Below are 27,697 nucleotides of genomic sequence, written 5' to 3' on the forward strand. Positions count from 1 at the left end.
GCTGTGTTGCTGTCTCTTCTTGCCTGATAATTTTACAACCCCCAAGCAAAAATGGGGTCAGCAAGACCTATTATTTGTACTGTAAAACCAAGTCCCTCCCTCCAGTGTGCAAACTACTGGCTTATTAGGCCTTTAGCAGATACTAACAAAAACAGTACAGCAAGGGTTTTCTGTAAAGTCTCCTGGGGGGCTTGCTATTGCATGCTCTCAGTTGCAAATTCTGGTGACTGTGCTTTTTGAAACAAAAGGAAAAATGGCTTAGAACAGCAAATTCTTGCCTTTTTGCTAAGCTCCCTGAAATGCTGAATACACACTAAAAAGCAACATCTTTGGTGCTGCAGTGATAACAGAATGGTATTTCTGTCTGTAGGAGAAAGCCAGCAAGTTGAGTCCTGGGCCATGCTGCCCTTCTGAGAGGCAGGTCTGGCTGGGACTGGTGGGGGGCTTGGGCCTGGGGTGGGACACCCAGCTCTCCTCCCTGCCCCTGCCTGGTGGATGTCTAAACTGTTTACTGAGAAGTGTGTAATTACCACAGTTCACAGCAATAGTGTTTGAAGAGAAATGGTCACCAGATTGCCTGAAAGCACCAGGCTGGATATCTCCAGACACTCATGAGTGCTGGGATACATGATGGTAGGAAACATAATGGGGAATAACTGTCCCCCATCATAACTGAACTGGTTGTGCTTGGCACTCTGAGCCTTGGCTAGGGGGGAGGTCAGGAAAGCAATTGTGTTATCCAGCTCCTGCTCAAACCTTCCCCCTTTCAGGCAGGGAAAAGAGAGGAAGAATTTTTTGAGATCACATTTCATGGACCTGGACATTATGTCCTTCTGCCTCAGTTTTCCATCAGGTTGGCGATGATGACAGCTGAAATAGAAAGTGCACAGATACAGTAGCAATGGGCTGTGGCCCCGAAACCTATGTCTTTCCTCCTTTTCCCACTGTACTGCACAAGCTGGCTTTTTTTTCTAGCAGGGCTCATGGCCAAAGTTGACGTCTGTCTGGCTCTGGCTGGAAGCAGTTAGGTCTATCCATTGTCAGGACCCCTGCTTCCAAGCAAAATAAATCCCACTGGTGGGAAGATCCCTGGGCTGCTAAAGGAGTGAAGAATTAATTCAATACTATACCTGGGACTGAGAGCACTAGGTGAGCTGCAGGCACTAGATGGAACCCTGATTCCTACAGCTGCTCTAGAGTGAACATTGCCTGTTGCTGATTTTGCCTTTGCCTCGGGATGTTACAATATTCACACGTTGCTTTCTAGGTTCTTTGACCTTCTGAACAGGTAAACGAGAGAGGGAAACACTATTATTAATATTCACTGTGTCTGAAAACCTAACAGCATTCAATGGTGCCTCATCTCCCAGCTATCCCATCTCCTGGGTTGGTTCAGGTTCCAGTCTAGTTTGGAAATCAGAATAAGATAAAGCCAAAGGATGGACTAGAATGTTTTTTTTTTTCTCCCTTTAAAATGGTTACACTAGAAACATTCATTCCTAGAGGGATTTTAAGGCAGAATGAGTCTTTGTGACCATCATCTCTGATCCAGCATAAACTGTGTCTCTGTTTAAATGGGCTTTTTGTTTATTTTCTGCAAACTCTCTTGAAATGTTGGGTTTTTCAGTGAGTGCAGCAGTGAAATACAGGGTTTTCTGGGTGGAAGCATCATGGTCCCTTCTCCCCCTGCCTGTTCATCACAAGGTCTGCTTAACTTTTGAATACTTCCCAGTTGTGTCTTTTTCTGGGGGAAACTTTCTCTTCTGACCTTGAGTACAAAGTCTTAGCCTTGCCTTTGGCAGCAATGAGCAACCCTTTGGAAGCTGGAGCTAGCTAGAAGGTAGGAGCTTCTGCGGTGTGCTCATAAGTCAGGAGAGAAAGGAGAGTGTAAAGATCCTATGCAGCACTGTGAGGAACAGGACTCTGAACTGCAAAATATTTTTAAGTCCTTTCTCCCATCAGTCTAATCTTTGCATACCTGTCACTTTGCATACCTGTCACATTAATTTCTTTAATTAAGCTGGCACAAAGAAGGTAAAACTTCATTTCATAGAAGAGGTAGGAATCTGACTGCAGGCTCGTAGAGATCCGGTTCCCCAGTGGCTTGCGGGCTTTTTGCAGAGCCCTGTGGCATTGTGACATTCCTGCTGTTGCCACACATGTAAGTAGGCACTCTGCTGACCTTCCTGTTAAGATGTGTTGTCACGTTGCTCATGGAGGGATTTGCCATCCTGCATCCCACTGCACAGGGTTATGAGAGAATGCTGTGCTGTTGCAAATTACAGAATAGAAGTGTTTTAATTAGCAAGCTTTGAGTTTTAAGTCAGGGCACTGAAAAGAAAGAGGTCACCTAGGACAAATATGGGAAAGGGAATGTGCTTGTTGCTGACATCTGCTGTCAGCATCAGAAAACAGGATCATCCTATTCATCACTGAAATCTGGCAGAATTCATATATCAGTGTTGGGGTCTGTCAAATGAACAGATCAAATTTAACTCTCAACTGGGCCGAGGTCCTGTACAAGGCATATTTCTTTTGGTGTTGGTGGCCAACAGCCAGCCAGGGGTTGCTCTTGTGTTAGATCCTCACCAATTAGAGTATGTGAGACTGCTGAAACCAAGACCTGCTGCTCAAGCACTCCATCCAGCCTGGCCTCCTGCTGGCACAACTCATGCTTTGCATACCCTTCCTTGCTTCCAGCTTTGTGAGAGCTGTATCAGCCAAGGATGCAGACCTCCTCCCTTCCTCAGAAGAGATGGGGCTTTGGCATGACCTTACCCGAGCAGAGAGTCCCCATGAGGGAGGGCTCTTCTTCAACGCCATTTGGGATGGATTTCAACCCTTTCAGAGATGTGGCAAGGGACAGGGGCCACTATTATCTTCATCTGTAGCCAAGCTGGAGGCTGAATTGCCTGACCAGCTCCATTTGGTTTTTGAAGCCAGGGAAACTTAAAGAACTTAAAACGCATTAGTGGATGTTTGAATTACTTTCTGAGTATCCAAACAGGGAAATCCATTGAGAGAAAACCTGAGAGTAACACGTGCAAGCTGAAGGGGCATCATGTCACTTGTGATGCAACCCTTGTTCCTGGGAGACTCATTTGGAATGGGGATTACCCCATGCCAGAATTTTGCCTGGTCTCCCAAGGAAGTCAAAAGAGTCACAGTTGTCCCAGCCCTGCAGGGTACTTGTCTGCACTGGAGCTGACAATCTCCCTTCTCTGTTATTAAGGCTGAAGAAGAGTTAGTAAAGGCTCAGAAAGTGTTTGAAGAGATGAACGTTGATCTGCAGGAGGAGCTGCCTTCACTATGGAACAGGTGAGCACTGAAAGTTTTGCCAAGGGCTGGTTGGAAGGAAGCAAAGACCCTAGCTCTTGTATCACTGTTCTCCTTACCTTGGGCTGGGTGTCTGCTCTTTTTTTCTGGATCATCTCAGGGCATCTGTCCTAGGATTCCCTCTAGCCAAGTTCAGCCTGGGCTTTCTGTGCTTTGTGTCATGATCCTCATGAAAAACTCAATTTTACCGCAAAAAGAAACTGTGTTTCTATGCTTTGTCTGATTAATCCCTTTGCCCCACCAACTCTGCCCAACTTCCCTGGGCAGTGGGCCAGCTACTAAGATTTTGGATGTGGAGCTGGCTGGAAGGAACATCTGCAGCTGAGTGGGTATGTCAGCTGACTGATTAAAGGAAGATGAGATGTCAGAGGGGTTTATACAGTCACTGGGGTTGAAGAGAGCCAAGAGGTGGTGCCTTGATCACTGTGTCTCACCATGCAAACCTAGGAGCACCCAGTGAAACAGCAGGCTTAACACAAGAGGGTGGATGAAAGGACAGGTTGCTCTGCTTTGGATGCCACTTTGAGGTTTGGACAGTTGCGTGAACAAAGGTGAGGGAAGGATCCTCGTGTGGCTGCCCCTAGATGTGTTCCTGGCTATGTGACACGGGACTCGGTGAGGAACTAGTGATTATAACTGTGCTTTTGTGCTCTAATTAAGAAAACATAGCCTGGGCAGAGGAAGATGAGCTGAGAGAATAGGAAGACTTGAGAGACCATGGATTTGCCATACCAGTGATTATGGTGATGAAAAGGGAGGAGAAAGAAACAGACCAACACTTAGCTTGGAGGATGAACTGGAGGGCAGCAGAAGCTGAAGTATTGGGAGGTCACAGTGGAAAGCAGGCAAAATCCTCCTAGGAGTGTCCCAGTTTCTTATTTTTAAATGCAGTGATCGCATTTGGGTTGGCAGTGCTGGTCTGTGGAGGATGGAGAGAGTGGGCGGCAGCAGGGCTGGAAAGGAAAGTGCTGATGTCTGCCTTCACTCCCCTCTCCTCCCAGCCTAGGTCAGGACTCTGCTCAAAGCAGTGTGCAGGCCTGGCTGAGGAAGGAGATGGGAGGGATACAGGCATCTGGGTGGTTCCACGTGCAGAATGGTGATGCTGCTGGCCTTAGAGAACATCTACCTCCTGCTGTTGCTCCTCCAGCTGGGTGCTGGTATGGCACTCTCTGTTGGCAGCTGGTGGGGTGGCTGGAAGAAGGAGGACAGCAGGCAGACGCTGGGATTTTAAGGTGCCACAAGTTGTTCACAGCCTCCTGCCATCTAGCTGATCCTTCTGCTTTCCTGTTGCTCTCTGTACCTATACTGTGCTTTCTTACTCTTCTGCCCCTGAAGCAAACAGTTCATGTTTTTTGGCTTCCCCTGGTGCTGAGGGACTTCAGAGTGAATTAATATCTGTCCTCCTGCCAATTTCCCCAGCTCTCCCCGCAATCCATCTGTGTCACAGCCTCTATCCTTTTCCTTTCTATCACCCTACCAGTGGCTTTTTTTTTTTTTCTTATTTCCTTTTTTTTTTCTTTTCTGTCCCTCCCCCCTAGCTAGCACAAATTCAGATCCTATCCCACCTGGCCTTCTCCTCACCTTGGACATGTTTGCCCTATACCTGGCCTTTGCTCTATCACCCTCTTCGTGCTTCTCTTCTGCCCCCTTCACGCTTCTCTGCTGCCCTTCTCTTCCAGCATGTACCAGACCTGACAGAGTTGAGTTTGAATGGGAATGGTGGGTGGGAGGTAGCAGAAGGGGCAGGATTGAAAGTTTTTGGGAGAGCATTGTGTCCATTAAGTTCTTCTGTCTCATTTTTCATTTGGCAGTCGTGTTGGTTTCTACGTCAACACATTCCAGAGTATAGCAGGCCTAGAAGAGAACTTTCATAAAGAAATGAGCAAGGTAAGGCAACTAAAGCTTATTCTGCTAATAAACTCTCTCCTCGCTGTTAATAAAAAAGCCCACCAAACCCCCAAACAACTGAAAAAAACAGCTGGAGAAAACAGAATGTTTGCCCTAAGTCAGAGGAAAATGTTAACCCTTAGTTTCTTCTGAGCCACTTGGGAGAAAGGCTGCCTGAGATGGGGATGGAGCACAGGGAATTGACCATAGGGCCATGCAGCAGTGGGGAGTTTGTGTCACTTGACAGAGCTCATTTGCAGATCCACAGAGGGAAGGAAAGCCACTTTCAGGCCTATCTCTTGTTGCCTTTTTTAGTTCATCTACGTTATGGATCTGTAACCTATAACCTGGGCACTCTCAGCCTGGTATCTATTTGCCTCCTTCTCTGCTGCCTTGGCAGCAAGTTGCTGTGAACCCTCATCAGTCTAGCTGTGGGGATGAAAACAGCAGGGAATCTGCCCAACTGCAAGTCAGCTGAAGTCTGAGACCTGCCTCGCTCTGGTCCCTCAAGAAGGCACTTCCCAGCAGTACCCCTCTGCTTTGGCTTCTTTCCTGCCCTGTGACGCAAGAGAAGGCATTTGAGTGCTTAGCGTGGCCCTTGCATTGGCTACCAGTTGGCCATGAGTTGGGAATCGCAGCAGTAAGCAGTGTTGTAACCTGGTTGTGGGCAGGCTGGGTCCTGGTGCTGTGTGCCAGCACCCAGCAGAGACCTCAGGAACAGTCTCTGGCAAAGCCCCCCTTTGCCGCTTTCATTTACAAATACGTTCTTGTTCTTTCACTTAAAAGCTAGAGAAGTCTTGAATTCCTTAGGTTTGTACGCTGCTCCTAAGAGTTGCACGTCCTCTGTAAAATGTTGCACTAATCTTGATGAGTGACTGAGAGCCCAGCTGGAAAACTCTTGTATTCCCTCCCCTCCCCAATGTCATCCTGACAACAAGACAGCCGCTAAGCAACAAGCAACATTATAGTCCTTCAATTCCCAGCACTCAGGGGCCCTCTGCCTTGGTGTAATGCATCAATTTTGAGCCCTGCTGACATTTCATGGAGACCTTTCCAATTAATAGCCTGCTCTTCTCCACTGAGGGACGAACTGATTGTTAAGAATAGGGAGGATTGTTATAATTATCAGTTTGTTGCTGTTAATTTATATTCAGCAAAACATGGGAAAGATGCTTATTAGACAGGAATTCTCTTTTTACATCATGTCTTGGATGTTTCTTTCCTGAGGAGTTTCATATGAGGGCAGGTCTTTTGCTTTGTTCCGTAAGAACCATCTGTTTCTTATTACTGCTATAGCATCCAATTTACTGCTGGTATTGCTGGCATGATGCCTCCAACATTGATTGCATTGGATCTCCCCTCCTACCAATGATAAATCTGGCATCTTATCTTGTTTATGAATTGGCTGTTTGAGAATAGGAGTGGCTGGAGTGAATATTGCAGCCTTAGGCGCTAGGGAGAGTTTAACCCCTAATATTGCATTTCTGCAAAGATAGCCAGGTCCTGCCCAAACCTAGATGGCATAGGCAGCCTGTGAAGTCAAGGCTTATTGTTGACTGGAAGTCCAGCTGCCTTTGGCTCCACAGCTTAAATGGCCATATCCCAAGGTTTATAAGCAGGTCTAAGGAACAGCTTTGGCTACAAATCCAGAGTGAAGCTTCAATTCTAGCACATAGACCCTTAGGTAAACATTCTGCCCGCTTCTTCAATGGTACCTGCCAGCACACTGGTGGGGGCAGGTGACAAAGAAACAAAGAGGGTGATGTATAAGGGAGATGGAGCATTCCCACGAGGTGCCAGGAGCTCTTGAACAGTTTGAGTGCTCTAGTGTTTCATACCCCATGGAGGAGTGGAAACAGATGTAGGGCTGTCCTCTCTTGGGATAGCTGAGTATGTGCACATGTCTGGGCACAAGCCTGTGTTTGGTCAGCCTGTGCAGGCTGGCCCAGACTCTCTTCTGGCACTTAGGCTCTTTTCTCATTCTTTTTCTTTCTTTTGTTTTTGTATTTTGCAGTTGAACCAAAACCTCCATGATGTCCTGCTGGGTCTAGACAAGCAGTACTCAGGCAATGCCTTCCCCGTTAAAGCACAGCCCAGGTCAGTAACTGTGGGAGTAGTGTCTTTCCCTCATCAGGGGAGGAGGCACAGGGATGTCTTTACCAGGGGTATTGAAACCTCCATATTGTCAGTTGGGGAGTGATTTGACTACCTGCATATAGCCAGTCAGCGCCCTCCTGAGACTCCCTAGAACATATCCAAGATTGCATTTGGGGCTGGGTGACACAATGCAATATCTCTCACTTTTCTAAACTAGCATCTGGAGGCCTAAACTTTCACTAGGTGCTGATATTTAGGCACCTGACTCTCAGCTCTGCTTTTTTAAAGTCAAATTCCATGCACTAACATGTAATACTGAGCTGCCCTTCTTTCTGGGTCCAGTTGCCCACCACCTGCCCTGTTCTTTCCCTCAAGAGCTTCCACCATGTACCTGCAGCTTGTGAACTTGAGCACCAAGAGCCCATTTGTTTCCCCAGCTTCCTCTCTGGCCCTCCCTCCAAACTTGCAACCACTTGTTTGCCAAATCCTCATGCCCCTCCTGTGTACCCAGCTGAGGTGTGTTCCTTTGTGTGTGTTGTGGAAGTAGTTGTAGCCTCACTAACATGAGGCCTCCTGATCTCAGAGCACTTGCAATCTGCACGTATGCAAGGAGTGAGCGTCCTCCAGGCCTTTAGTTTTCTTTCCTCAGCTGGGTCCAGTTCTGTATGGTTAAGTGCAAGTCTGCACATTCTCTAGCACTGAGAGGGGAGGGAGAGGCTGGGCTCTGGAAGAGGCTGTCTGGCTCCCATCCAAATGCGTGAGTGATGAAACAGTGTCGGGCTCTGGCTTCCAGCTGCTGCTAATCCCACGTGCTGGGTGAGCAGGAGCACGGCCCAAGTCCTCAATTGGTATATTGATGGAGGGAGGAGGTGAAGTCAGCATGAAGTAAGGGCAAGCTGCAGTCTCTGAGTGCATTGATTTGGAAGGGCTAGATCAGCTGTTGAGACCTCTGTGCTCCCTTGTCTCTCCTCCCAGTTTAACCTCCTATTGCTGTCATGCATAGATGACTTGAGTGTCTTGTTCCAGCAATGTGCGGGGTGTTTGCCAGCTCTAAAGAAAGAGGATGTCTGAGCTGAATTCGGCCCCTGAGTTTTGGATTGCCAACACCAAATTTCCAACATGCTAGTAGGAATGTTTCTTGTGAAAATAATATCTTCTTCCCAAGTTAGCATGTAGTGTCTGTTGATCATCACAACCCAGCAAGACTGAAGCCTCGGGAGGAGGCTGTGGTGCCCTTCCTCTTGCTGCCATGTGCCGTGTTGTCTCTGATAGCAGCATCCTCCAGGGCCCTTGGAAGAGGATGAGGTAATGGGACAGATGAAGGCTGTAGGCTCCTTCCTGCTCCTTCCTTTCTTCCTCAAGGAAGAGATTGCAGGCTGTAGTGACAGCCTGGCCCAGACATATTCATTGTTGTTGTGGCTTGAAGTTTCTGGCCTGAAAGAGCTTCCAATGAATAAATTACCTGTCCTCACGATTCCCGCCCCCACAAACTGCTAGCTTCATCTGGGGCTGTAATGGGTGTCTCAGCTGCAGTTCTGTGCTCTTCGGCTGGCTACAAGACCTAAAAACCAAAACCAAGCACACACAGAGAGGTCCCAGTGTGGGTATCAATCTGAGTGCTGCCGCTTCATCACATACTCCCTGCACTGCAGCTGAGATGCCAGACCTGCCCCAGAGCAACTCTCTTCCTCCTGAGCACAGTGGAGCAGAGTGTAGTAGAAGGACGTAGCAAAGGTTTGCGGGGGTAGTAAATATGCTTTACAGTGCCCAGGAAATGCTGAGGCACTCCTGTTTCCCCTGCACATCTGGCCTCTCATTGTGGCACAGGGCTGGAGCGAGAGTGTGCAGGAGGAAATAGCCCTTGCTGATCTGATTGCTTATTGTGGTCTGCAGTAGGAGCAGATGCTTCCCTAACACTTCTCTACTGGGAAGGGGATTGGAGATGGATACAATGGCAGGAAATGAATGAGGAGGTGTGAGAAGAGAGGCAATTATCTGTGCACATCATTATGGCATTCATGCAAGGCCCTACAGAAATATTACTGTGGCTGATGAATATGATGCTGGCTGTGTAGCACAGTAGCACAGAGCAGCTGATGTATTTCTGGGAACCTCAGACATATGTTCAGGATTTGTTTCTGAAAGAGTTTGAACATTCAGGGCTCAGATGCCTAGAAGACCTAGGACATCTGTAGTGTTATTCTAGTATGATTGGACAAACTGGAAAAAGATGTAGTAGGAAAGCTGCTGATTAGGTTCCACGTATACAACTGCGCACAGATTGCATAAGTAAAGGAGAATGGGGAGCTTGTTTCTTGTGTACCAATATTTACAGAGGAGAGTGAGGACCTGTGATTACCGGTGAAAAAAGGACATTTACAGTTCTCTGCTGGTCTATACATTTTCCTTTTTCTTCTTCTCCATGTGCACCCTGGCCCCATATTCCAAAGAGCAGGGAAAACACTAGTTTGCTCACATTTATGTAGATCTCTGACAGGTACAAAAAGCCCTCTCTTACCCTCTTCAAACAAGGCCATAGCTTTCTAGGAACCAAGGGGAGTGTGTACATGTTTGTGTGTGTGTGCGTATGTGTGTGTATCTGTGTGTGTGAAAGGGAGAGAGAGGAGAACTTGCCATCTTGATTACAGTGAGTTTTGTGGCACGAAGTGAATGGGTGCTCGGAAGCTTAACTTTTCCTCCCTGGTTTGACTGTGCCATCCTGTAACGGAAATGATTTGCGTGCCATCCTCAACAGAAAGAAAACTAAACTGTTCGCCAGGCTGAGGAAAAAGATGAGCAGGTACCGGTACGGGGAGCAGTATTTTGATACGTGTTTGGTTTAGTTCCTAAAACTGGAGAGGCTGTTGCTGGACTCTTAACAGCCTGGCACGTGTTAACCCTGTGATGGGAGAGGGGTCCTTTGCATGATGAGATGTGTTCATGGCCTGCTGGGTCCTGCTGAGATCTATCTGTGTCTGGATAATCCCATTAACTGCTTGTGTGCCTGGTTTGAATCCTTGCTTCTTTTCCTATCTAAGAAGGCAGCGTGAAAGCTCAGGCATTGTCTGTTCAGTTGTTTTTCTGTGACTAAAAGCGTGGTGCTGGGTTTTCCATGGGAAATATGGGCAATTTTGGTGATTAACAACTTCTAGTTTTACCTAGTGGGGTTTGCCCTTTTGAACAGGTCTGAAATGCTGCATTCTCGTTCCCTGCCTGGCTAGGGAGGACCATGAGGCAGGTCTTTCACATTCAGAAGTCCTGTCCTATCTACCTGTTGCAGTTGGGAGGATGATGAGGTGGGAGAAGGACACTTCCCGCTTTGCTCCTTACTTGCTCTATTCTTGAGAATCCCCACTATCTTGCTCCATCCATTTAAAATTTTGTGCAGGACTGAAGGAAAAGGAAGCCTGTTGTCTTGTATAAAGACTAATGTAAGCATCTTGCATTTCAAGACAGTGATGGCATTGAATAACCTGGATTGCTACAATGCCTAGAGTTACCATAGCTGAGGTCAAGGACTCTGACAGGAATATGCTCTGGAGAAAAGTGGGAATTGCTGCATAAAGGCATGGAAACTTCCACTATTTTTTGTTTTTCTTTGTGTTGGTACTCCTTCCATGGGGTCCTTATAGGAAGAAAAAAAAATTCTTAAGATGATATTCTGCCAGCAATAAAAGCAAGTGCTGGTGGATTGGGATCCTTGCTTTTCTGATCCTGCCTTCCCGTTGACTGGGGCAAGTCACACAACCCTTCTCTTTATCTGATATGCATCCTTTGTAAAGTGGGAGGTTGGAGCATGGAGAAGGGGAATTTCATAGGCAAGCTGCTGGGCAAATCTTGATTTTTATATCCTCAAATGAAAAGTAGTGAAGGAGACTGTCTTGTGTTGTTATTATTCTAAGGTTTTCTACTGTAGGAAAAGGAGGATTCACTGGAGTACTTCTCTGGATGTCTGTCTCTGGTCCTTGGTTGGACCAGTGTTGTACCTGCACCAGGCAGTAGGTCTTATATTTCCAGTCACTGAGAATGGATGGATGCTATAGCAGGGGGAGACCTAGTAAATCTCATCTCAATCAGCTCTAGCCACAGTGTCCTCCTGCTCTGCCCTGATGAAGTCCAGCTGGCCCAGCAGTTAAGGTGGCTGACCTGAGCTGTGCTGGGGGTTTCTGCTGTCAGAGCAGCTGCTGGGGTCACAGAAGTGTGCAGCTTCTGGTGCAGGGAAGGAGAGACTGAGACTCAATCACTCTTTGATCTGCAGCAGCATTGCACATTTGTGCCACTGTATGTTTGTGTATGTAGGTGCTTTTTCTTCCTTTCTCCTGCTCTCTGCCTGCCACTGCCTCCCTTCCCCCCCCCCTTTTGTTTTTTTTAAATAATTCTCCAGCCTGCTTTGGTGCTGAAAAATTAAATTACTTTTGGCTAAAAGGTTCTGTCTGAGCCTTAGCTGAGATGCCAGCCTTTTTTTCTTTGTAACTTGAGAACTTGGCAGGAGGTGACTAGTCTGTTTTTACCATATTGGAAAGTAGGTTTCATCCTCTAATGTAGGATTGTTACAAGCACACGGGAACCCCATCTGCAGAAGTTACTCTGCTCTTCCAGAACAGATGAGGCAGCCCCATGAGGGGTCTGGGAGCTCAGCAGCATTAAAAGAGGCTGGGGGATTTGGGCTTTCCCTTCAGCTGCAGTAACTGCATTAGACCCTGTTCCCAGCTCTCTATTTGCAGAAGAAAGTTGACACCCTGTTCCCTTCCCTGCCTGATATTCCTGGATTTGGCATCACTTCCCAATTGCTCATGGGAAGGAAAAAGAGAGAGCAATGACCTTGTCGTTTTGACTTTCTTTTACTGTGGTGCTCATGTTTGGTCAGTGGGGACAGTACCCACGCTCTTACTTTTCCCTGTGTTTCCTGGAGCAAGCAGTCAGTTTGGAGACAGGACTCTGCTCTGTGTGGGCAGTGTGTGCTCCCTGAGGACCCATGAAGGACAGAGGATCCTGGTGACAAGCTTGCTTGACACTGGTTGCACTGGCTAAATGCATGCAAAGTAATGAGTGCAGGAATGAAGGTGCCACTCGGGTGGCTGGAAAAGGTTCAGCCAAAATTAGCACTGGCATTTTCCTAGGGGGATCAGCCAACACATCAAACAAGCTGTAAATAGTAGTGACTTAATGAAGGCCTTGGTGCGGGCCCCTCTCAGGCCTTGTAGGATGAGGGGAAGAAACTGGGCTCCCTCTCACATGGGAGCCTTTTACCAATATATCTCCAAATTAAGTCAGTGGTAGGCACCAGATATAAGGCACTAAAAAGCTGTTTCATGGCCTTTAGAAATAAGCCTGAATTCCTTTCCCACTGGGAGAAATGGCCTCTTCAGGTCCCTAGAAGAATTCTACCCTTTTGTTGGTAGGCCAGCTGATAGCCAGTAGTCCCAATAGTCCCAGTGTAGTCTGGGCATTTGAGGAGTCCTAGCAGTCTACCTGTAGATTACTGCTGCCCCCCATCTTCTCTAAAGTGCTTTCAACTCTAGGGAAGGTAGGGTGGGTTTTTTTTTTCCTCAACTCTAGCATCAGAGGACATTTTCTGTCGTTTCCTGCTGTTCCCTGCTGACTCCCATTTAGAGCAGAGCTTCCTTACCTTCACCCTCCAACCATTACTTCTTTTAATCTGTAGCACAACCACGTCAATTTGGCAGAATCCTTCACACAACCCACTGTTTTGAAGTGATTTTTGGGGACCTCTGAGCAAGGACACTGTAAGCATATCCAGTCAAACTGAAGAGCTGCAGGGGTTGGCGCACATGTTCTTTAGTCCCTCGTCTTCCTTTTTTCCTCTTCCTTTCCCTCTTTTTCCCTTGGCGTGTGTGGTCCTGGTTGAGAGCTACTGGCAGAGAACATCATTGGGTTTGTTGCATCATGTTGGTGTGCTGCTGGCATTGGTGTCATCAGAAACATCTGACCTGCATGCAGACCTGAGAACAAGCGCTTTGTGGGGAAATGTGCGTGTGGTTTGTGGACATCGATATGGGGAGAGGGTGGGGGAATGGGTGAGGGTGAGGTGAATGAAGAGGGAATGGGATGGGGAGCTTGAAAGCTGGAATGCTGAGCAGGGGGAGATGCTTGCTTGGAAGGGGAGGTTTGTTGTAATGCCTTGCTGTCCCTTCCTCCTCTCGCTGTCCCCCTACTGTGAGTGTTTAGGAATGAGGCCATCATGCATGTTAGCCAACAACCACCACACCTCAGGCATCCAAGTGTGAGTGGATGTACATGTCTGGAGCTCTGGGCTGTCTTGGGACAGAGCAACGAAATAATCAACTTGATGTCCCTGAAGAATCAGGTCTGCATTGCTCTAGTCCTGGCTTTATGCCAGGATTTATTGTCTCAAGTTGTAGGAAAGGATCTGTTCCTTTCAGCCTCCTCACAATGACTTTAACTTCACAAGAACTGCAACTTTGTAAATGGGGCCAAATATCACTCCCTGTAGATGAGGTTGCACAGCCCTCTTGCAATATTCTGTAATACTCTGTTTTCAGCTGCGTATAGTTTTGCCAAACTGTAACCACTTCTGCTAAAATATCCCCTACCAGTGTCTGTGCTTCTGCATGACTTGAGATAAATTGATTAGTTTGGGGAGCTGAATTTCAGCCAAGATGATTCAGCTGTTCTGGAGAATTAGGCTGGGAAAATGGTTTTACCTTTACCCCTGTTGAAATTCCCTGGTAACCAACTTTTTACTAAATCTGTCATGATTCCATACTTTGAAGCACAGACTTGACACTTGGCCAGGACATGCCCTTGGGGAAAGGTGTGTGCCTCTTGCCATTCCTTTGAAAAATCTGTCCAAAACTGGCCAAGTTATGAACCAACAAATGCCGTTGGGATATGCTTCTTGCATCTTAATTCCCTGAAGAATCTCTCTTGACTGTGTGTCAGAAACAGTCCTGGAATAAGGACCAACTGGAAAAGCAAGGGCAGAAGGGGTTCATCATTGAAAACAAGGCTGGGGAGACTTCCCATAATAGAGAAATGTTTTTTTTAGTAGCCAGAATCTCACTGTTTCTTTGCTGTCTGGAATGATCTGTGAAACCTCTGGCTACTTTGCCCCTCTTCCAGATTTCCCAGTTTGTACCATGTAGTGGAATATGATATTCTATGATTACAGCCTTAGTTCAGGTGTTGCAAATCTATTAGTCATAACCCACATGGGTGTCAGTACACTACCATGTAGAAAAATTCCTACCTGTAGAATTTAAAACTAAATGAGCTGCACAGAACTCCTTCCCCCATCTGCTTCCCCAGTATTAAAAGACTATGACTTAATGTCAGGCACTTGTGTTAGAATCTAGCAGAATTAAGGATGCCTGGGTTTTTTGTTTTCATTTTTCTGTGTCTGAGGGAAAGTATATCCATGCAGTAGGAATTTAGTGAGTAGCCTGCTGCACAGTAATGCTGCTGCAGTGCGTTGGACTGCAAGTGACTCAGCAAAGATGCTTCTTGGAAGCTTGTAGAGGCTTCAAATGTCTTCATCATGTGTCTGGGCAGCAAAGCAAAGAGATAATGGAGGCCACTGATCCGTGCTGGTTAGCACAACTCCTCTTAGGCCTGGCTCAGACTTCTCTCTCTTTCTCTTTTCCCTCTCTCTCCCTTTCTCTCTCCACTTCCTTCAGTGACAGCACCCCAGCGAAAGCAAATAAAAGCCCCTCGCCTCCACCAGATGGATCTCCCATCACCAGCCCTGAGACCAAGACTGTGAACCATGAGCTGGAACCGTCCACTTTGGAAGCGCCTGGTGCAAGCATCCCAAAGTCACCATCTCAGGTAGTGTCCCCATGACATTGACCATGTCTCTGCAGTATGACTGCTGATGGCACAAGCCCTGTGAGTCAAAGACATCCATCAGTTGCTTTTTTGGATCTCTTCCTGCTACTGAGCACAGAGAATGTGACATGATGGTTGTTCTCCTTCACTGGTTCCTGAGACTTCTTGAGAATGCATGTTGCTCATTGATCATTTCTATATCATATAGGGAAGAACTGAGCTGTCTCTGAATGCCTCTACAGAGACAAGGTCAGTAATACATTTTGCTGTCTGGTAGGATGACAAAGAAGATCCAGGGAGGATAGAGTTGTAGCTAGGCAAGGAAGTTTGTTCTTTATATTTGAATTAACCTGTGGAATTCAATGGTCCAGTTTCTTCTCAAGAACTTCCATAACTGAGGAAGGTTCAAAGAAAAAGGTTTAACATTGATAAGGAGAACACCTGTACTTTGCATGATGTTTTACTTTAATTCCAAGATAAAATATTATGCTAAAGATAAAGGCATTATATGCTTATGCTATGAAAAAAGTAGGTGGGTACCAGGAAGATGACTGCCCATTATATGGAGTCTGATACCTTCCATGTGGACTTTGTTAGTCCTTTCCTTACACAGCAGGTACCCAGCGCCATATTTAAAATAACAGATATAGCTCCTACAACTCAGCATTTCATATGATCTGTTTCACTTCAGGATTCAAGGAAAATAGAACATTTACTTCCTCTTCCCACCCCTCTATTGATGAGTGGGAGAAAAGCTTAGTAGGGAAAAGTAGTAACTAGGCCAAATTTATGTCTGGTGCCAATCCTTGCATTTCATTAAGTGGGACACCAGGGAGGAGTCTTCCAGGTAGAGTTAAAGCTGAGAGGGGTTCTGGCCAAACTGGTAAGAGAAAGCCTATTGCTTCTGAAGAGACAGATGCGGCCCAGAACTTCTTGCTGTTGTCATACATAGCATGTGATTCCCAGTAGTGTGATTCCCAATCCAGGCCTGTGGTGTAGGCTTGTCTCCTGTTTCTGGATAGCCTCTCACAACACTTTTCTCTCCACTGCATTTTTGATTTTCAGGATTAGCTAGGGACAAAAAGGGGCTGTTTGTACATTGGCAAAAGCATCTTTTCCAGCCCTGTGAGACGTGTGGGTGCCTGGCAGTGTCTTTTCAGGACTTCTCCAGGGTCTCTGCACTGCTCAGCATTGCACAGCCTAGAGCAGCTTCGCCACCACGCTGGCTAGGACCTTGGAGTAGGGTATGTGTACGGGGGAGAGAGGATAGTGCATCCAGAATTGCCTTCCTGTTTTTTCAGAGGTTGACAAAACTTGACTGAAATTTGGAACAAGAAATCGTACAGATTTATTGAGCTGTTCACTGCAGACTTCACTCACCCTGCCTGTGGACTTGTCTTGCTGAGTTTGGCTTCTTCCCTTTCCTTTAAATAGCACATATGAGCCTTGTTTTTGCCAGCCTGCAAGTGCTTTCTCATTCACTTGCTGCCTGCCTGCCCGCAGGAATGGGGCTGGAGGCACCCCTTGTCAGCAAGCAGAATATTCCAGGGCAGCCCTGGCTGGAACCTCGGATGGGCCACTGGCAAGACTGAAATGGTATTTGGCTAATGCTGCCACCGTCTGGCAGCTCTTTTCCAAGAGCTGTATTTAATTCATTCTCCCAGGTCTCACTACAGTGAAGAGCAAGAGCTCCACTCTGTATTCATACTAGGCGCTAAGAGGTGGAGCTGGCTCCAGAGGGAGGGAAGACAAGGACAGGGGTTTCATACTCAGAGCCTGGTGTCTATATGGACAAACTAAGTGTGTGTCAGCTTGCCACCCAGCTGGAAGACACAAGTGTCTACTCTCTCAACAGTGCTCGACTTTAATACTGAAATTTTCACAGTTTTCATTACTTTTGACCTATGGGTAAGTGATTTATTCTAGGGTCCTCCTAGGGAGGCTATGGGACTCACCCTCTGGGGGAGGATGGAGCAAAAAGCAACAAGCAAGTGCAGTTCTCTGGCCTCTTGCTGTTTGAAATACTAATGTAAACTATAAGCAAAGGGTGTGGAGAAAAAGACAGCAAAACAGGAGAAACCAAATAAATACTAACTAAATTTTGAGCTGTTCCCTATGCCAAAAAAATAGCTCTTTTACTGTCCTTTAATTCTCAAAACCAGCTTATTTCTGTCTTTTGGAAGAAGCAACCGCTATCAACTCTCCGCACTGAGTAATTTGATGATGACACCGGACTTCAGGGGTCTGTGAAATTTCAAAGGTCAGACTTTTGCTCTCAGTTACACCACTGCAACACTGTAATGACACTTTTGAAATTGGTGCAACTATGTTGAATTTAGACAGGTAAAGCTCAGTGGGATCCAAGTCAGCAGAAAATTTTAGAGGACTGGTTTTATTCTAGGCAGCAAAGTTATTCATGCTTGGTGAATTTCCAGGTATAACCCAACATCAATATGCAGTCCTGTTGTCTTTGAAATGTGGTTTTAGACTGCAGTTGGAGGTAATGCTGGACACTGTGGTAGTGGTGGTCTACAAGACAGTAATGCAGTGGAAGGAAGGAGACTGACTATTTTAGAGAAATAAATAGAAGAAGATCTATTTGGGATCTTTTTTACTCTAGAGTTTGTAATTGGAGCGTCCCATTTCTGCAGATGTTGGCTCTGTTCTGAGAATAACTTTTCCCTGAAATTTCTGGTCCCTTCTTGCAACTGGCAAACAGGGGATTTTCAGGAAGGGATTGTTCTCAGGGAATATGGACATACCACCTTCTGCAAGCTGTGAAAATTTGGAAGTGAACACACTACTTTCACTATTTTCCCTAGCCAGCCATTCAGTGGAAAATGTGTTTGCATACTCAACTCATACTCTCTAAAGTAGGTTAATCCAGTAGAAAACTGGGTGTATCCTTAGCAATCTGAATAAATGCCTTGTAGAGCTCAGTTATATGCTGGAGGAGTGTGAACACAGGACTAGGAGTTGGGGATTGCTGTGATATACTGGTTGCCCATTGTCAGGTCTCTGGGTCTTGCTGCCTTGGGACCCTAGGTGCAATGAGAAGTTCAAGAACTGTGAAACATCACTGTAAATGGAAAGTATTGTCATTGCTGAGCATTGCTGTGGTGCTGGGAACTTGTATAGCTGCTTTGTTCCAACACAGCAGTAGCTCCTCAAAGATTGATTTGATCTAGAAATGATCAGTGGGCCTTGGGCACAAGAAAATGTGAAAAAGATGTGGATGGGTTGATCTAGAGAGGGTATACCACAGCTTCCCACAGGGTTGTGGATGCAGTGTCAGGCTGAGTCTTTTAGTATGATGGTGGGTATTAGAATGGGTTAGAGTTACAGGGTCAGACTTTTATGTGTTCTCTGGGATCTCTATTTGGGAAACACAACTTCATTAGTGTCAATGGTCATTGGTGAAACTGAGAGCAGAGCTGGGCCTGCAGCAGTCACGGCTTCTCAAGAGTCTGAATTGTTCTTGCCTAAAGCTGAGAAGTGGCGAGGCGCCATCGAGAGCTCCTTCAGACCTTTCTTACACTACACTGATAAACAGTGCACCAGGGAACCAGTACTGGGCAGATCAGAGTCTGTCCTCGTGTCACCTACCCATAATAGGACAAATTGAGTCTGATCTCTGATTCCCTTAGGTATGGTAAGTACAGCAAAGGGAGGCAGTGCTGGCCTGGTCTATTGAATCGTGTTCTCAGTAATTGATCTGCTCCCTTCCCAGTGGTTCTTTTGAAGGTTGCACATGCTTTAATTATGTATGCATGTCCTGTCAATGCATATTAATTGTGTTACGCTTCTCCTCTGCAGAGGGAAACTTGCCCACGGCTGAAGTGTAACTAATGATGCCAAACCTTCTCTGGAGGCGTGTGGTTGTTTTGTTTCAATTTAGCCCTTCACCCTCCCTCAGTCTCTCTTCAGATGGAGTTGATTGGACCCTGCTCTGTGCCTGTGGTTGTGATTTCCCCCACCTTCAGTTTTTGTGGCTAACCTGGTTCCTGTCTCTGGTTTTTTTGGGTGTCGCCGTCTGTGCTGTGGCCGTGTGCTCACTTGCATGCAGTTGAGGAAAGGGCCTCCGGTGCCTCCGCCTCCAAAAGTCACCCCCTCCAAGGAGATCAAGCAGGAGAACATCATCAGTCTGTTTGATGACAATTTTGTCCCCGAGATAAGTGTGACAACCCCTTCGCAGGTTAGCTGCTATGCCCTGCCTTACATTTGTCTGCCTCTGAACTTTTCCTTTTGACCTTTCTTCTCTTTGGAGCTGTCAAGCCATGAAACCTGGTCAGGTGAAGGAGGAAAGCAAGCTCAGCATTGGACCTCAGAAGACAAAGGGTTAGATAGGAGGCCAGCTTGGAGGGGATGGTGGCTAGAAGGCAGCTTTGACCAACGTGTTCCCCTTTCAGAGCTTTCATTCATAGAAGAAACACGAGAAATGCCGACCGGTAAAGATGCCAGAAATAATCACTGCATTTGTTTAGCAGCAATGCACATGGATTATGGCTCCCCTCATATCCCGTGATATGCTCTCTCCAGACCCACTGATCCTGGGTGTGGATGAAGCATGTGTTTTCTGCTTTTGTACATCCCCAAGTGCTAACCCTGGCATCTCTGCCAATTCTGGGAGAAGGCAGTTCTGTGCTCTCTATGTCTTCACACGTGGACTTTGTGGTTTAAAGCCCACACCTGCACAGGAAAGGCCAACAGGAATTACATGAAGTTCTCTTTGCAGAGAATAGGTGCCTCCAGTTTATATGGGCAGGACTGTGCCTGTTGTGAATTCAGGACTGCTGATGTAGTCTGTCACTCTTGACTAGCCAGTGGTTCCCAACAGAGTATTTCTTTCTTGTCATGTGGCACCTTTTGAAGCCCTGAAAAAGGAAGAACATTTTCAAATTACATGTTTTTCTCTTCACTTTCCTTTTGATTTACATCACTGCAAGAGAGGATACCCAGGTGGGGAGTTCTTTTTTGGAGCTAGGAGAATGGCAGTGCTTATGTACGTAGGAGCCTGACCAGATTTCTGGCTATATCATGAGATTCCTGCATCTACTTTTTATATATATATATATATTATTTTTTTCTAAATGCTTGTTAAAGCAAAGCAATGTCTCTATCAGTGTTCATCTGCAACTCGTTCCCTAACTTTTCCTTATCTTATGCTGCTCCATTGCCTCTGGTTTGCTACCTTCCACCCAGCTGCTGAGGAGCAGAGATTGAGCGGGGAGGGAAGGAAGTCCATGTCAGATTTCTCATTGCAATGGATAAAGTTGCAGATCTTAGAGTGAGCAGAGAGATGATTTGACAGCAGTGTCGGAAGGTGGGGACCACAGGCAGCTGAGCAACTCTGTCATTTTCTGTGCTTCCTTCTCCTTTATCATAGTGGACAGCTCTGTCTGTCCCATGGTTTGTATCATGTATTTCCATTTGAATGCTAGCCCTTAGTCAGATGTACTCTGACCCAGGATGGGATCTGCTGTGACTTTGAATCAGATGAAAGTTCTGAGGGAGGACTCTGGTTGCCAGAACAATCTTCACTGAAGCACCCAACAGCCACTAGTATTCAGTGTGTTGCCCAGGGCCGTTCCTGTCAGATGTCTTAGCTCCAGTGAGCTGTCATGTGGGAGATATGGGTAAAGGCAAGGGGTGCTAGCCCTTGCATGTAAGTCTTGAATGGCAGGTAAGATTATTCCATGACTGGAGCCTTTGATGTCTCATTACCAAACAAAATTAAAGATTGGGGTTGGAGCCTCTCTGATGGGTGGCCTGGATGTGCTGCAGGAGCGTACTAGAATGGCAGTTGTTTTTTGCATACTGGTCAGGGTTTATTATTGTGAGACAGGAGAGCTTGGTTCCTTGTCCTCATCTCTGTGGAACTCAAAAAGAGATGTTCATAAGGGAGAGAAAAACCTGTAAGAGAATTGGAGTGACAGAAAACTAGAGGAGGTGAAAATGATGATGGTGTGGGTTGTATTCAGAGAACTTTCTCTTAAATGGTGTCTCTTGTTACTTTCAAGGAGTTTTTCCATTGTGGGGCTATGATATAACTGTGGAGACCAACCTGCCACATTTTGGGTGTTGTTGGAAAGGTAGCTGAAGCAGTAAGGCCAGTGAGCTGGGAGAAGCAAATCTTGCTGGGCTTCCTAAAGAGAGCAACTTCCTCTGAAGCTGAGTAGAAAGGAGTGTCTTGTAGTGGTTAGGTTAAATCTGAAAACCAAAAGTGATAGTTCAGTTTCAAATACTAATGACTCAAGTCCGTTGTAGAGACTGTTTTATTAATGGCAATCAGCAAATGTGCCATCATTTCCTTTAGCTAGAGCATTAATCGGTTGAAGGGAGTTATTCTGCTGACTTTGAAGAGAGTAGCAAAGCTTGTCAAATTTATGCTTTGTTAGAAGACTCGTGTGCATGTTTCTGGGATGTCCAGAAATGGAAACCGTTGAAAACAGCATTTTTTTGGACTGGGGAGTGATTCAAATCCCTTAGCTAGCGTGAGCTGCACCATATTCTGTGTTTCTGTCTCAGAAGGCAGGAGGAAATTAGGAGCTTTGGGAGTTAGCTCTGAGGTCTCTCAGACTTGCCTTCCAGCAGTTTGAGTGGTTTTCTGCCTGGATCTATGTTCCTGAGATAAGTGGGATGGGTGGCAGCTCTTCTGTATGTGGCTGAGGGAGTCTGTTCTGGGCCTTCAGTACAAAGGCAGCTGGATGAGCTGTGTGGAATAGGTATAAATCAAAGAGAAGCCCTCCTGAAGTGGCAGTGCCAGTGATCCTTTGGACCACAGCAGGTCAGGTGCTTATACCATGTCAGCTCATTTGGCCAGGTGGGAAGATGACTGACTCCTGTGGAAAAGGCTCAGGTTTGGTTTACAGTGGCACCTATGTGAACTGCCCGTGATTATAGGCACCAGGCAGTCAGGAGTCACATCAGGTGTTTGCATTGCCACCATGTCTTCTGCGCTTGCAGCCTTAGCTCCTGGATATCACATACCCTCCCTCTACTGTGCACGTGTGTGTATCTAATGCTCGTACTGCTTTTCTTCCTCACTGCTGCCAAGTTTGATGCCCCTGGGCCTTTCCAGGAGGGAGCCAGCCTGTTGGATCTGGATTTTGATCCCATTAAACCAGATGCCACTGTGGGGAAGACCCCCACACCTGCCTCCCAGGTTGGTTCATATCACCATTCCTTCTCCCTTCATAACTGACTTGTTGCCAAGTGTGGCGTGACCTGCACCCACGTGAACGAAAATGTGGACCTGAGCTGTGGGTGGCCGGGCTGGGTGCCCAGACCTGTGCCTTGCAGACAGGCACCTTGGTCTTCTCTGCTGGATGTGTAAGTCCAGTGAGAATCAGGTGGCTATTAGCCTGGCCACAGTCTGGCACTAGGTGTCTGTGGGATGCTTGTGCTTTGCTCTCATGATCTACTGATTGACAACTCGTTCAGCTTCATGTATGTCCCTCCCTCGATTAGCATCCTCTGTATGCTGTATGGATTTAAACTGTTACTCTGTGGATTGGAATTCAGCCTCAGTTCTGGGGCCCTGCTATAAATTGCTCTCAAAGGGATTTTTAATAAACAGACACTCTGATAATCTGCAATTTCTTAAGGTGAATAAAGCTGTAGACAGATATTCAAGTGATGTGAAGCCCTTCTTTTTCTGGCTATAAGATAGCCTCTGTTCATAGTTAAGAAGTAGCTTCCTCCCTGAGCATAGTGCTGCACAGTGCAGTATCAAAAAGGAAGATGCCTATGCCTGGTCTGGCCTGTACCTGGTCCTGTCCACTGTCAGAGGCAGGTAGACTGTGCTTCATTTTATGTCTATAAATGGCTGGAGGCTTTGAAGGGCATCCTGAAATTGGCTGTTGTCCTCACCAAGACTATCCATTTCATATATACAAAATGGTTATTTTTTTGCCTGTGGTTGCTATTAAAATTTGTAATAAACATAATTGGGATGTTTACAGTATTTCTCCAGTATCATCATGTCAAGTAGGCCTGTATGACACGGATTTTTGTAGCACTAAGACCGCTTTCATTGGAGAGTTCAAACAGTAGGCATCTGATTCTTCTAAATTAAAATACTCTATCTGTAAGATACTAGTTATTGTCATAGTTTGATGCACACCAATATGGCAAGCTACCACTTTCTAGAATTTAAAGTGGGCAGATTGGTATTTTGTGTCTGTGTGCCTGACGGAACAAGCTGCATGCCAGGATAAGCTTTTTTTTTAAAAATCTATTTACTGGGATTTTTTTTTTTTTTTCTGAATCACCAGTTATAACTTGAGTAATTTGGTATACCTGCGTAGGATACGAGTATAAATTTGACTTAAAATGGAATTGTTTGTTACCCTTCCACCAAGCAAAAAATATTACACTGAGTGGGTTTTTCAAAACTGCTTAGCAATAGCATATTTGGTGTTTTAATGTATTTATTATTGGCTTCAGAAGTCACTAAAAGAAAGAGTCTGAAATCAATACTTTCTAATGGTAACCACAGTACAAAACTTAGTGAAAACCATCTCGTTTTCAAAGCAATCAAATTTATTTCTTGTAGGGTGGCACTGTGGCAAAGAGGTTAAGATATTTCACTACTGATCTAAAGACACCAGTTGAAGTCTTGTTCTGAAATCATACTAACTCTATTGGGTGTGGATATATGGGAGCATATTTAACCCTGATGAACCACAAACCCACGAGGTGGTTTTTTTTTTTTTTCTGGCTATGTGGTCTGCCACTGATAACTGAACGTGGCTTGGCTGTCTCCTTTCATACCAGAGGTAGAAAAAAACATAACTCAAATGACTTGGTACTTAAATTTGAATATGCAGTGGGGAGGGTTGTATAAATTCAGGTACTAAAAAATATTTTTAAAACACGCAGAGTTAAGTGCTGTTGAATGTGTATGTCTGCTTCAGTCTGATCAGCGTCTGTAATGTTTGTACTCACTGAAATAATCACATATAAACATGTTTTATTTTTGTTGCTCTTTGACATGCTTAGTCTTTACCTTGGGATTTATGGGAGGTAAGAACTTCATATGGCTTTCATCTCTCATCATGTACCGTGCATGTGCCAGTGCCATCTCTGTGTGCATACCTGTCTCCTTTCCCTCGCTGCTTTTCCTTTCTGCACACCCCAAACCAAGTTGCTCCATGTGCTGCTGAACCCACTTCTGCACCTTCTGTGAAGCCCCAGGGGCAGCCTTATGTTTGCAAGTCAGGTCTGGCAGTCTGAAACTTATGTCTCCACCAGCACACAATGCCGTTGCCTTTCCCTGCCAACTCACTCATCTTTCCTTTGGCATGATGCTGTGTCATTCTCTTCAACATTAATCCCACTGTGGCATCATCCTCACCCTCCACTCCCTAGTATTTCCTAAAATCTGTACATCCTGTTGGTCTTGTGTGCGACGCATAAATGTCTCAGCTGCTCCTTGTCTTTACTGTCTCTACTGTTGGGTGTACATACCCATTTGGAATTATCTGTGGTGTTTGCTGTTCATTGACCATTGTTGCCAGAAAGGCTAATGTGAAATAGCTCAGCCTGTGTCTACACTGAAAGTTAAGTGCAAGCCGAAGACTCACCTGGCATCTGCTTCAACCTCAGCTTTGGAGCTTGCCGACAAGGGAGAACCCTACACACGCTCTGCATCTGAGCCAAAGCCAGACCCTCATTTACGCCCTCTAGATATATTGGGCCAAGGAAGCTCTCAGACTGCTGCAGATTAGTCCACTGGGAGATATTTCAAGCACAACTACTTTTGAGCCCCTCTGGACAAACAGCCACAGTATGTACAGAAAACACTTGGTGGGGGTAGTCAAGCCTGCTACTTGAGCTGGCTGTATCCCGTGGTGTAGATGTTAGCACATGTCCTTGGCTTGTGCTGGGGAATTGAGTCCTGCCAACCTTTCATTGTCAAGGGCCAGATCACCACCTAGAGTCAGTACTTGGGAGGACATGACTCAATCCTTCCTGAGAGCCTGGCCCAAAGACTCACTGTGGCTAGCGCTTTCCTTCACATGTTGAGAAACATGTTTCCCTTCTATGTTTTATCATCCATCAGTGTTTAACATCTGTCATTCCCCTGTATGTGCATTGTCAGTTTATCTTAGAAAAGTCTGTGTTTTCGCAAGGAAAGATCTCGTGCCTTTCAAGTGGATAGGCCAGGGGTGAGGTATGACTATATCTGAGCTGTGCTTACAGTCTGGGGTGTAAAAAGTGTTTTGGGCCATTTCTCCCATCCTGGAAACTGATTTCACACAAGGGACAATTTAATCTACTGGGGAATGCTACTAGCCAAGATGTTCTCACCATGCCAATCCTCACCTTGGCATACCGTACACAGTTAAAGAACAGAGCTCCCTATTACTGGGGAATCCTCCTCTTGCTCTTCAAGTCTTCCTCAGTGTTTTTGCTCTAATGTTGTTCTTAGGTGTTGATGAAAGAAGACTTGTTGCATGGTTACATAGTCCCATATGCCATGAGGTTAACAACTGGAGAGAAACTTGGATGCAGCAGAACTTGCTTAGTTCTGCAGACTAGGAAACTTGCATTTGGTGTATATGATGCTGCTGTTGGAATAAGCAAAGCTTTCAAACCTGGCAACAGCAATGAGCAATTCTTCCTTTCCTCCCTATAGTATCTTTTCATGACTGTAAATGCTTTTATAGGCCTTGGGGTGCCCATAGGTACATAAAATAGAGAAATAAGTAGCTGACATGAAAATGCCCTTTGTTGAAATCCAGGGGATTAATTTAGATTCAATTTCTCTGGTTATTAAATACTGTTTTTGCAAATTAGCTGCTTTTAAAAAAGGAGCTCGCTTTGAGCTCCTTTCCACTTGTCCACATAAAAACTGTGCTTGGCCAGATAGAGTTGGGCTGGCATCTGTCCCAGTTCCAGTTTCACTGAATCCAAATAAAAAGCAACCTGGGAGTGAATCTAATTAAATAGGAGAAGTCTTTGTAGCATTTCATATGCATACATTTACCTTAGCACTACCAAAGTTGCTGTGGGAATTTTCTGCAGGATGGGAACAGCTCTGCTGTTTATAATATCCTCTGGCAGTATAGGCCTGTGGACATGGTGATGGGGAGACATGAGGAAGGATGTGATAGGAGAGGAAAGCACGTGTTAAATGGCACCATTGGAGCAGCTGAAGGTAAAGTAATAGCTTTTTGTTAAATCAAGGATTTATTTCTTTGTTATTGCTGCTGTTGTCAGAAGACTACTTGGAGCATTGTGCCAGTGCATGGCTAGTAGCCAGATGGGTGTAGAGTTAAGGGTTACCATGGGTGTTGCTTTACACTGGGCTTTTGTAGGCTGGGACTATAAGAATTACATTAAGAAATCTGGACAATGCCTTGTTTTGAACATGGTTGTATTCAGAGGTACATGTGTTTACCAAATGTATGAGGCATGTAGGCATGCAAAACTGGTTTATTCACATGTATTAAAAATGGGAAATGTCTGTGTAGAAATCTCTATTGTGCAGGTATGAAATGGGTATCTGGTTGGATTCTGCAGAGAGGCACATGTGCTATCTGGTATAGAGAACAAACAGAGATAGATTGGCCACAAGGACACTCGGGCCACAAATTAGACCCCTGAGATTCTTGTCAGGAGTCTTCCCAGCTGCTGCCTGGCCAGTCTCCCAAGGGGCTGATCTGCAGCATTGATGCTACCAGATCCAACTTACCTCCTGCATTGCTGCAGTTTCTGGGAGGGGCAAATGAATATCTTTAATTTTGTGTTAAAACAGAGTTAGCCTGACTTCAGGCAAGGGAGAATAAAAACTTGAACCACTGGAAGTGTATCAGAGGTGTTTGGTTGGTCTTCTGTTGTGCACAGAAACTCCTGTCCCTAGGCTTCTTGGAACAGTCCCTGCCAGGCAGTGATTTGGAGTTGACGCTGAATATTTTTCCCTGGTGGGAGCAGCTTTTGTGCATTAGAAACCCCCCTCTCCACCAACACAAATGTGTGCATGTGTGCACACACCATGTGGAATATTCATAGCAAATTCTTAGTAATAGGATATTCACAACAGAGTCCAAATTCATGACCCTTTGGCCCTATTGAAACTCAAATTGGATGAAAGTTAGCACAGTTTTCAGTTCAGTTTGATTCAGTGCTAATGTCATGTAGATGCTGGGTCCAGACTAAGTTCCATATCGGCACACATTATTACCGTGCTCTTCTGCAAAGGCTTACATATTCCTTGATTGGAGATCCTTGTCTCTTGGCATGCAAGCAGACTTGCATTCACATACAAGTAGGCAATCTATGTGTAATAATAGACACTCTGCATGTGTAAAGTAGGTCTGCGATTTAAATTGTGAAAAGAAAGAGGTGCACAGGATTTTTGGCATTTCTTTGATTTCCTCTGGAGCTTTGCCTTCTGCGTGGCTGGATTGAGGGAATGCAGGCTTTACTGTGCTTTCACTGGGTTGCAGAGAAAGAGGGAGATGGGAACCTAGCAATACCCTGAGGTTTCTCACTTATTTGTCAGCAGATGGCAGCAGTCAACAGCATAGAGCATTTAGACAGACTGAGCTGTACTTTTCTG

General features: G+C 45.8%; 1 protein-coding gene across 1 annotated transcript in view; it reads left to right on the forward strand.

Moving 5' to 3' along the window:
• BIN1 (bridging integrator 1) overlaps window positions 1-27,697 on the forward strand; it is a 104,055-nt gene that overhangs the window by 64,580 nt on the left and 11,778 nt on the right. Inside the window, exons 8-14 of the mRNA XM_049802371.1 lie at window positions 3,233-3,318; window positions 5,148-5,223; window positions 7,238-7,320; window positions 14,979-15,129; window positions 19,196-19,324; window positions 22,187-22,294; window positions 24,133-24,156. Coding sequence (XP_049658328.1) covers window positions 3,233-3,318; window positions 5,148-5,223; window positions 7,238-7,320; window positions 14,979-15,129; window positions 19,196-19,324; window positions 22,187-22,294; window positions 24,133-24,156 — 657 coding nt within the window. The remainder of the gene's footprint in view (window positions 1-3,232; window positions 3,319-5,147; window positions 5,224-7,237; window positions 7,321-14,978; window positions 15,130-19,195; window positions 19,325-22,186; window positions 22,295-24,132; window positions 24,157-27,697) is intronic.

Source organism: Accipiter gentilis, chromosome 1, assembly GCF_929443795.1.
Source record: "Accipiter gentilis chromosome 1, bAccGen1.1, whole genome shotgun sequence".
Taxonomy (NCBI): domain Eukaryota; kingdom Metazoa; phylum Chordata; class Aves; order Accipitriformes; family Accipitridae; genus Astur; species Astur gentilis.